Below are 10,924 nucleotides of genomic sequence, written 5' to 3' on the forward strand. Positions count from 1 at the left end.
GGTGTGATGCTGCTGTGGGAGGATCCCAACCCCTCTGTGCTGCTGCGCTTGGGGAGCAGAGGCAGAAGGAGCCTGAGGGGGGTAGTAGTGGTCTCTCCAAGCCCTGGTTGCGTTACGGTCCAGCACAGTGATACTGTCCTGCTAAGTCTACCAGGAGCTGCCCTTTCCTTTCCCTGGTTTCAGCTGGAAACGAGTGAGGAGGAGCAGAGAGCAGGGAAGCAGGGCAGGAACCTGCGGGGAAAGGGTTAGGGGGGATGAACCTCAGCTTTGTGCCCCTTCCTCGTCCCCTCATCTCCCCTCGCTTTGCCGCTGCAGGCATGGATGACTTCGAGTACAGCATCCAGCTGAACGACAGGGACTGGGCTGAGTTCTTCCTGGAGTCGGAGGAATGCGACTTAGCGCCGGCCGCGCTGGCCACGGCCGAGGAGCAGTGTCTCAGTGACATTGAGCAAGGGGACAGCGTGTCGGGCAGCGGCTGCCCCGCCAGCACCGAGGCAGCGAGGGTGGGCAGCAGGCCAGAGCTTGGCACGGGGAGCTCGTCCCCACGTGGGGTGCCCGGAGACGCCCCCCCCGCGCTGGCTCGCTGCTGGGCACCTCTCCTTGCCGGAGCTTCTGTCGGGCAGCGAGGACGAAGCGGAGCTGGGCTCCGTCGGCAGGTTTCTGTGTGACAGCGACAAGCCCGGCCGCCCTTCGCCCACCCGGATGCCCAGCGTGCAGGGGAGGCAGCCCCCGTGCCCCCCCGCAGCCACCCCTGCCAACCCGGCCGGTGGCACAGCCGAGGGCAGCCCCGGGCAGGACGCAGCATGTGAAGCGGCAGCACCGCAGCCGGCACCGGAGAAAGCGGCAGCCAGGAGCGGCCAGGCCATGGAGCATCCCAGCCAGCCAGCTGGAACGAGCAGCCCTGAGAAGGGACGGGACACAGGCGCGGCACAGCCCCATGGCAAAGCGGTGGCACAGCCCGGGGCTCCCGTCCAGGACAGCTTGCCAACGCTGGCTGCCTCCCCAAAGGCAGCAAGGAAAAGTCTTGGCAGCAGCGCTTCCCGCTCGGATCCGGGGGTGCAGGGACCCCTGCGTGACCCCCCACCAGGGCCGGCACTGGGGACTGTCCCCAAAGCGCCCGGCTCCCCGGCACGGGAGGAGGCGAGCAGGGAGAGAACGGGCACCGAGCCGAGCTCCCCGGACGTGGTGAGGCCGAAGGTGCCCGGAACGCCGAAGAAGAGCCGCAAGCAGCGCGGAGCCAGCGCCACCGAGGCAGCCCAAGGGGACAGGGAGCCTGCCGGGGCGGTGGCACAAGGGACTGGTGCGGCTGTGAAGACGCCTTTGAGCTCCCCCCTGTCCTCACGGAAGGGCAAAGGGAAGGAGAAGGCAGCCAGGCCAGCTCTGGTGAAGCTGGGCAGCGAGGAGGCAGCGGACAGCAAACAGCCAGCACCCGGCCCTGGCACGGATGAGGGTGATCCAGCCATGAGCACCCTCCTGAAGCAGAAGGTGAAGGAGCCAGGGACACAGCCCCAGGGGAAGGCAAAAGCCACCAAGCAGCCAAAGCCAGGACAGCCTGGTGGCTTGGGTCTACGTGACAATGTGCCAGAGATCCCTGCCAGCCAGGCCCTGGGAGAGGCATGCCGGGAAGCATCCCAGGAGCCTCCCCATCCCAAGAGTGTGGAGGCTTCTAGAGGAGATTCTGCACCCCAGGAGCCTCCCCATCCCAAGAGTGTGATGGCTTCTGGAGGGGTTGCTGCACCCCAGGAGCCTCCCCATCCCAAGAGTGTGGTGGCTCCTGGAGGGGTTGCTGCACCCCAGGAGCCTCCCCATCTGAAGAGACTGGTGGCTTCTGGAGGGGGTACTGAGCCCCAGGAGCCTCCCCATCTGAAGAGACTGGTGGCTTCTGGAGGGGTTGCTGCACCCCAGGAGCCTCCCCATCTGAAGAGACTGGTGGCTTCTGGAGGGGGTGCTGAGCCCCAGGAGCCTCCCCATCCCAAGAGTGTGATGGCTTCTGGAGGAGTTGCTGCACCCCAAGAGGTTCCCTGTCTGAAGAGACTGGTGGGTTCTGGAGGGAGTGCTGAGCCCCAGGAGCCTCCCCATCCCAAGATAGTGGTGTCTTCTGCAGGGGGTGCTACTGGGGGAGCTTGTGGGGAGCCTGCAGCTGAGAGCCCCAAGGAGCTGGGCCCCCCTTGCTTTGCAGCTGGGGCCCCTGCAAGGGCGGCCAGCCTGGACGTGACTTGGCCCGAGATGTACGACTATATGTTTTGTGACTCCCAAGAAGAAGAAGACATGTGGGACTCCATGGAGGGGGAGAGAACACCCTTGGAAAGGGAAATATCCTTGCCTGAACTGTATGAGTACTTTTTCAACGAACCAGAAGGAAACAGGAAAAAAGCCAAAGGTAAAGACAGGAAGAGAAAGAAGTTCAGCAGCTTGGACCACACCAGGCTGCGAAACGAGGATCCCAGCTCGGCTCCAGTCAGAGACTCCCTGGTTGTCTCGGTCCCTGAGGTCTATGAACACTTCTTCAGAGATGGGCCTGGCAGCAGGGTGGGCTGGAGGAGGATTTTCTCAGTCACTCCAGCCTCTGAGGTGAAGAAAGCTGTGGGGGCTCTGAAGTCCCTCCTGCAAAGGCATCTGGTGGGAGGCCAAGCCCCAGCCCCTCAGGCTCTCCTGCGGAGAGGATCTGGAGAGAAGCTCTCCCTCGTCCCGCTGGCTCCGCCAGGAAGAGGCCAGACCGAGCCAGAAGGTTTGGGCATGGCCCTTGCACTGAGAGGTACAGCAGCACTGCCACCCCCCGCACGCTGGGCACAGAGATGTGCCCCTGCCTTGCCTGGTCTCCTCTGCTCCTGCCGCTCTGTGGGCAGCCTGGCAGCCAGCTCCGGCCCATCTCCACTCTGGCAGCAGTGGCATTAAGGCCACCTTGCCCATGGGAGCATTTTGGAGGGCTCTGCCAGGTTTAGTGGGGCTGAAATCACCCCCCTGGCACGTGAACCTTGCCTCATGGCAGCCCTGGGCTGCCACCACCGTGTCATGCCCTGTGGCTTTGGCTTCTTGTGACTCTCACGCTGCCCTGGCTGGCTCCCAGCGCTGCAGCAGGCATGGAATCTGTCCATGCATAACTTGCTTTGCTCCCCACAGTCTCCAGTCCTGGAGCAGAGAGGTGGTCCTGGCAGCATGCATGCAACAGGCTGAACCTCAGGCTGGCCTGAAGTCCCTGTCCTAGGTGACTCATGTGTCCCCCTGAACTGCTAGAGCTCACTGTAGGAGTTCTTCTGCCCTTTGGCCAAGGAGAACTTGCTGAAGCAGAGAGCTGAGTTAAGCATGGCTGGTGGCAGAGTGGCAGAGAGAGGAACCCCCCCAGCCCAGAGCTGCCCAGCTGCCTGCAGAACCACAAAGCTCTGTTTCTGATGAGGGAATGGGAGGCAGAGTAGCAAAAACTTTCTGTACCAAAGACCTCATGCCCTTGAGATAAGGCAAGGGCTGCTGAGCTGCTGTCCTGTTCAGGCTGGACTGACAGCTGATGGGGGTGGAAAAGGTGTGCATGGAGCAGGACAGGTCCAAGGCTTCCAACTGAAACAGGTGAGGAGGTCTTTAAAGCACACACTCATTTGAGCAACACCCTGCAGAGACCTCAGAGGTTACCTGAGGCAGGTAAGAGAAATGGAGCTAAAAGGAGAGTGAGTCTGACCCAGCAGGACCTCAAGCACATTTATCTCTGGCACAGGTTGCCCAGGGAGGTGGTGGAAGCCTCACCCCTGGAGGTGTTTGCAGCCAGGCTGGATGTGGCTGTGAGCAGCCTGCTGTAGTGTGAGGTGTCCCTGCCCATGGCAGGGGGGTTGGAGCTGGCTGATCCCTGAGGTCCCTTCCAACCCTGCCCATTCTCTGATTCTCTGATGCTCATGGCCACAGTGCCTTGTAGTTAATCCTGAAACCAAACAATGAATGACTCATGCCAAAGGGTGCCTCCAAACAGAGCTTCCAGCCTGTTTGCACAGAGCAAAACTCCCTTTGCTATGGGGGGAGCTAATTAATAAGCCACCTTTAATGGAAAGCCTGCTCAGATAAACATGGGAGCAAAAATAGCCTCCTCTTTGAGTTGTGCCAGGCTGCAACTCCAGCAGAGAAAGAAACAGAGAGCACTCAGGCTTGTTTCCTTCCCTGGACCTAGCAGGTGGCAGGGGTGAGGTAGGATCCATGGAGAGATGATTCATGGAATGCTTTGAGTTGGAAGGGACCTTCAAGATCCTCCTGTTCCAACCCCTCTGCCATGGGCAGGGACACCTCCCACCAGCCCAGGATGCTCAGGACCTCATCCAGCTTGGTCTTGAACCCTTTCAAGGAGGGAGCATCCACAACCTCCGTGGGCAGCCTGCTCCAGTGTCTCCCCACCCTCATGGAAAGGATTTCTTCCTCATCTCCAGTCTAAATCTGCCCTCTTCAAGCTCCAATCCATTCCCTCTCTTCCTATCAGTACAGGCTCCTGCTGCTTCCCAGGAGCATTTGTGTTGTCCCAGAGCTGCCTTCAGCTTGCCCAGAGGGACCTGCCTGCAGCCCCAGAGCATCAGCAGCCACCCCAGGAACTGCTGAATCCTGCATCTACTCCCCAGACCTGGGAAGAGGTGCAGGGAGGTGGTGAGGCAGGCAGAGGTCCTGGGGACACCTCATCTCCTGACTCTGCCTTCCAGGTCCATGGGCAGCACTAGCAAATACTTGCCTTGGGCTCTTAGAATGTCAGACTGAGAGGGGTGAGACATGCCGCCCCCCCCCCCCCCCCCCCCCCCCCCTTACAGGAGTCCTAAACAGACATATTTGACTTCACCAAGGGTGCAAAAAGCTCTCCTGGGACATATTCCTCTGAGGGTGCATGAGCCCCACTGCCCCAGAGGGACCAGAGGAGACATCATAAAACCCCAAGCCTTGTGCTCTGCTTCTCACAGGGGGGCCTGAGACTCCACTGGCACTGACCCACAAAGACATGTGCCTTGTCTTCTGTGCCTTTGCCTCCTGGGCAGTCAAGACTTCTGACCTGCAAGCTCCAGATGCCTGGAAGACCAGTAAGTATGGTGCCCAGTCTGGTGGGAGAAGGGTGGGAAGGAGCCTGTGGAAGGCAAGGTGGGGGGCAAGGCAGGGATGCTGTCACACCTGATGATGCCTGTGGGGGGGATGCAGTCACCCTCCTGCTTCCCCAGAGTGGCCTCTTGCTGGCTAATACCTTCTGCCCTACAGGAATGTCAGGCTCCTGGTTCCTACTCACATCCCTAGAATCATGGAATCATAGAATGCATCAGGTTGGAAGGGACTCTCAAAGGCCATCTTGCCCAGCTCCCCTGCAGTCAGCAGGGACACCTCCAGCTGGCTCAGGTTGCTCAGGGGTTGTCCTTTCCCCACACTGCAGGACAGGTCTGTGTGCCTGGCTTTGGCCCCACTCCCTCCAGCTGTTAGACCAGGGACCAGGAGCAGTGGGTGAGGGGCAGAGAGGCTTCTTTAGGGTCCTCACTGGCTAGAAGCTGAATCAAGACCTTGAGTATGCAGGATTTTACTCCTTCATCTCAGGTGCAACAAGTGCCCCTATTTTCCTGCTGTAAAATGATAATCTTTTCTGCTGGAAGAGATTTTAATGTATTTACATCTTGTTCTGCTGGAAAAACAACATCTTTTCTCCAAACACAGCTCAGCTGAAGTCCTGTGCTGCTGCAGAGTCCTGCAAGCAGACACAGCTCTCTCCTCTCCTCTCCTCTCCTCTCCTCTCCTCTCCTCTCCTCTCCTCTCCTCTCCTCTCCTCTCCTCTCCTCTCCTCTCCTCTCCTCTCCTCTCCTCTCCTCTCCTCTCCTCTCCTCTCCTCTCCTCTCCTTCTCCTCTCCTTCTCCTCTCCTTCTCCTCTCCTTCTCCTCTCCTTCTCCTCTCCTTCTCCTCTCCTTCTCCTCTCCTTCTCCTCTCCTTCTCCTCTCCTCTCCTCTCCTCTCCTCTCCTCTCCTCTCCTCTCCTCTCCTCTCCTCTCCTCTCCTCTCCTTCTCCACTCCTCTCCTCTCCTTCTCCTCTCCTTCTCCTCTCCTTCTCCTCTCCTTCTCCTCTCCTTCTCCTCTCCTCTCCTCTCCTCTCCTCTCCTCTCCTCTCCTCTCCTTCTCCTCTCCTCTCCTCTCCTTCTCCTCTCCTTCTCCTCTCCTTCTCCTCTCCTTCTCCTCTCCTTCTCCTCTCCTCTCCTCTCCTCTCCTCTCCTTCTCCACCCCTTCTCCACCCCTTCTCCTCTCCTTCTCCACTCCTTCTCCTCTCCTTCTCCTCTCCTCTCCTCTCCTCTCCCCCTCCCCCTCCCCCTCCCCTTCCCCCTCTCCCTCTCCCTCTCCTCTGAAGCTGGGTTGAGGGTTGCTGGGTGAGTAGTGTTGTGGGCAGTCAAGAGCACAAGGTTCAGCCCATGGGCACCAGAGAGCCCCCACCGTGGGGGTGAGACAGCAGGGCCAGGGCTTCCTGCTGCACATCCAGGCAAGGAATGTTCCTCACTAAGGTCACACAGGAAGCTGACACCCAGGGCTGAGAATAGCTCATTAGCTAAGGTTGCTCAGTGCAGCCATCACAAGGAGCTTTTGGCCTGCTTCTCCTTGCCTTCTTGGTATGGGATGGTAGAGGTGGCCCCAGAGAGGGTGAGAAAAGCAGGATATGGGCTCCATGTCCTCAGGATTGCATAACCCAGCATGCAGCAAGCACCCTGGCAAGGAGGGCAGGCCAGAGGCAGCTGCACAGCCTGGCCTCACAGCTCTGCCACTTGAGGTTCTGCAGGTTGAGCTTTCCTGGCTGTGACCCAGACTCTAACGCACACAGACCCCAATCGAGTCTCAATTTAAACTGGGAAGTCATAGGATCATAGAATCAATAAGGTTGGGAAAGACCTCAGAGATCAGCAAGTCCAAGCTTCACCCAGCACCTCCTGACAGCTAAACCATGGCTCCAAGTGCCACATCCAATCCCCTCTTGAACACCTCCAGGGATGGGGACTCCACCACCTCCCTGGGCAGCACATCCCAATGGCCAATCTCTCTTGCTGGGAAGAACTTTCTCCTCACCTCCAGCCTGAACCTCCCCTGGCACAGCTTGAGACTGTGGCCTCTTATTCTGGTGCTGTTTGCCTGGGAGAAGAGACCAACCCCCACCTGGCTACAACCTCACTGCAGGGAGTTGGAGAGAGCAAGGTCTCCCCTGAGCCTCCTCTTCTGCAGGCTAAGCAGCCCCAGCTCCCTCAGCCTCTCCTCACAGGGCTGTGCTCCAGACCCCTCCCCAGCTTTCTTGCCCTTCTCTGGACACCTTCCAGCAGCTCAACATCTTTCCTAACCTGAGGAGCCCAGAACTGGACACAGGACTCCAGGTGTGGCCTGAGCAGTGCTGAGCACAGGGCAGAATGAGCTCCCTGCTCCTGCTGGCCACGCTGTTCCTGATGCAGGCCAGGATGCCATTGACCTTCTTGGCCACCTGGGCACACTGCTGGCTCATGTTCAGCCTACTGTTAACCAGTCCAAAAGCATGGCTTGGCTTCCCAGTTCTGCTTGGGCACAGCTCAGGGGGATTTAGCCTCTCTTGTAATCCAAACTAAAGAACATGAATTGAAAGGACAGAGAAGAGCTTGGTTCTGTCTATCACCTCCATGAGCTCTACCTTCTAGCTCTACATGTTCTGATTCTGGTGTGTCCCACACCTTCAGTACTGGGTTCAGCTTCAGGCCACTCTGAGAAGGATGTTGAGGAGCTGGAGCTGATCCAGAGAAAAGCAGCAAAGCTGATGAAGGGTCTGGAGAACAGAGCTGGTGAGGAGCAGCTGAGGAATCTGGGGGGTTTCAGTCTGAAGAAGAGGCTGAAAGGAGCCCTTCTGGCTCTCTACAACTCCCTGAGAGGAGGTTGGAGCCAGCTGGGCTCTTAGTATCTTCTCCTAGCATCAAGTGATAGGAGAGGAAATTGCCTCACGTTGCACCAGGGGAGGTTTAGGTCAGACACGAGGAACAATTTCTTTCCTGCAAGAGTGGTCAGGCGTTGGAACAGGCTGCCCAGGGGGGTGGTGGAGTCCCCACCCCTGGAGCTGTTCAGAGCACCTATGGACATGGCACTTCAGGACATGGTTTCATGGCCATGGTGGTGTTGGGTTGATGGTTGGACTTGATCGTCTCGGAGAGCTTCTCCGACTCAAACAACTCTATGATTCTATGATCCCACCCCCCTAGAACCCATAGACCAGAGTAAGCCAAGCAGCTTGTCACCTTCCCTGTGTAGAGAAAGGCCTTCATGTCTGGAAGAAGCACCCAGGCTGACTCTGGCAATGTGTTGGGCTCTTTTGCAGTGTTCCTGGCGAGCTTTGGCACACTCTCTGCCATCCGCTACTTCCGACGGCAGGTCAGGGAAGGACACCCCCGGATCTAGGCTCAGCACACACCAGAGATGCTTCCTGAGGACAGGAGAGGACAGTGGAGGCAGAGGCTGGGGACTTTGTTCTAGGGCAGTGGGAGAAGCCTGGATCCCAGCACCAAGACTTCTCTGGACCCATCCCTAAAGGGGGCAGGATGTCACGGGGAGCAGGATCCTTCCGGTGACGGTCAGTGACAGCACGGTAGGCAGTGTGGACCTGCACTGGACAGAAGAGGAGCTCAGCCTGGGCTGGCTCTGTTCTTTCTTTGCACGCTTCTTGCACACTTGGGCCACCCCCTAGGGGCAGTCAGTGTCTCTTCCAAGGCACTGCTTGTCCCTGCTCCCCGCTGAAGTCCTATGGCAGCAAAGGAGGCACTGAGGTGGTGGAGGGAGGAGAGAGCTCAAACGTGTCCAGAGGAGGGCAACAAAGGTGGGGGGAGGGGGGTCTGGAGCACAGCCCTGCGAGGAGAGTCTGGGGGGTGTTTAGCTTGGAGAAGAGGAGGCTCAGGGGAGACCTTAGTGCTGTCTACAACTACCTGAAGGGTGGTTGTAGCCAGGTGGGGGTTGGGCTCTTCTCCCAGGCAACAGAACAAGAGGGCAGAGCCTCAAGCTGTGCAGGGGGAAGTTTAGGCTTGGTCTTAGAAAGAAGTTCTCCACAGAAAGAGAGATTGCCCAGGGAGGTGGTGGTGGTGTCAGCCTCCCTGGAGGTGTTTAAGCAAAGTCTGGATGAGGCACTCAGTGCCATGGTCTAGCTGATTAGTTAGGGTTGGGTGAGTGGTTGGACTCGATGATCTTGGAGGTCTCTTCCAAGCAGGCTGATTGTGTGTGATTCTGTGAAACCAGGGAAGTGCTTTGTTCCTCAGGCAGAGCTGGGTTACCTGTGGAGGAGGAGAGGAGAGCTTTGGGGAGAGCTGGCTGTGTCCAAACATGGTGCTCTGCTAAGCAGGGACTGGCCACACGTGGCTAGCTGGAGGGGGAGGAAGGGGCTGCTGCCTTGGCAAGGCCCAGGCTTCCCATGACCACTTTGGCTCACTGCAAGAGGAATCATCCTCTTGGATTTCACTCCAAGAAGTCACAGCCTGGGCCAGCAGTGCAGGAGGCTGAGATAGGGTTTCTGCTGCATGCAGTCACCTCAGCCCTGCTGAGCTGGAGCCGTGGCTGCAGTGTCTGTCCCTGTGGGTGAGGAGCACCCACTGCAAGGACACATCTGATCTGGTGTGAGGTGTCCCTGCCCATGGCAGGGGGGTTGGAGCTAGATGATCCTTGAGGCTCCTTCCAACCCTCACAATTCTGTGATCTTGCTCCTGTAGGCAGGGGATGGGCAGGTGTCATGCAGGCAGAGCCAGGGGAAGGGGCTGGGCAGGAGGGAGAGGGGCTGCAGGGGCAGCAGGGAAAGGGGGCAGGAGGGACAAGGGCTGCAGGGGCAACAGAGAAAGAGGCTGAGCTCAGGGGAGCCTCAGGAAAGAGGTCTCACAAGGACAGCAGCATGTTGGAAAGGAGGAAAAGGTAGGTGTGGATATTTGGCTGTGAGGATCACCAGGTGAAGGCTCTAGGTCTGTGACTTGGTCCCTCCTCTGCCTCCCACCCTAGAGCTGGCAGGGAGAATGTCAAGTGAGGAGATGCCATGGCTGAATGTGTGACCTTGTGGGGCTGGGGAGGACCCAGAATGGAAAGTTGGGGGGGGGGGGGGGGCAAAATGAGAAGGAAGTGGTTCAGGTTCCTCCCTGTCTCTAGTGCCTTCTTGATCACTCCAGGGCATTATTCCTGAGGGGCTTCTTCACTCCCAAGTCTGGCAGCAGCACGAAGGTGAGGTTTGTTAAGCACTTGGGGACCAGATCCACGGAGGTGCTGGGGGGAAAACCTGCCCAGAATGCCTGTGTGGATCTGCTCAAGGGCTTGACAGGAGCAGTCTGAGGCAGTGAAAGGAGGGAGAAGAGGTCTGGATCTTTCCTTGCCGTTGAATGTGTGTGGGGCTGTGCTCAAGCCCCTGTATCACTGCTGCTGAGGGAGGGCACTCTGCACTTGTACAGTCAGACAGGCAGCAGAGAAGAGCAAGAAAGAGAGAGGGATGTGCAGGCTCCATGTGGACTGTAGCAGCTGTGTAGCCTGAGAGGGGACTTTTGTGGAGGAGGGGGAGGGAGAAAAGATGCTGGAAGCTTCCAATAAAGATCTGTCTCATGGATACTTCTGTGTCTGCCTTGCTTGTGTGTGAAACTGAAGAACAAGTGCTGGGTTCTAAAAGAATGAGAATTCAACTCATTCTGGGGCTGTGGGCACCAGGCTGGAGGAGCTGATGTGCTGCTGGAGGAGCCCTGAGGGACAGAGCCCGCAGGGAGGTGAGCTGCTTCGCCTCTTCTTTGGCTCAATCCCCCTTGCCTGCCCCTCTGAGACACATCTTGGCTGCCACAAGCCACTAATAGCCTGATCCAGACAGCCCTGCCCTCTCTCCTGTCTCAAAAGCACTCAGGACTACAAGCACAGTTCCATCCTTGCCAACCCTCCAACCAGCTCCTCCTGGACCCCCCCTGAACAGATCAGTGAGCACAAATCAATGCACAGCA

At 58.3% G+C, this 10,924-nt stretch overlaps 1 protein-coding gene across 1 annotated transcript; it reads left to right on the forward strand.

Moving 5' to 3' along the window:
• Positions 1-207: 207 nt before the first annotated feature.
• Positions 208-10,536, forward strand: PERM1 (PPARGC1 and ESRR induced regulator, muscle 1). The gene is given in 4 exon segments (XM_068158306.1): positions 208-566; positions 568-2,755; positions 4,920-5,036; positions 8,299-10,536. Coding segments are annotated over 4 exon segments (2,697 nt in total). The 5' UTR covers positions 208-254; the 3' UTR covers positions 8,379-10,536.
• The last annotated feature ends 388 nt before the right edge of the window (positions 10,537-10,924 follow it).

The sequence above is a fragment of the Melanerpes formicivorus genome, unplaced genomic scaffold (assembly GCF_026170545.1).
Source record: "Melanerpes formicivorus ecotype bairdi unplaced genomic scaffold, bMelFor1.0.p_v2 SCAF_39, whole genome shotgun sequence".
NCBI lineage: Eukaryota > Metazoa > Chordata > Aves > Piciformes > Picidae > Melanerpes > Melanerpes formicivorus.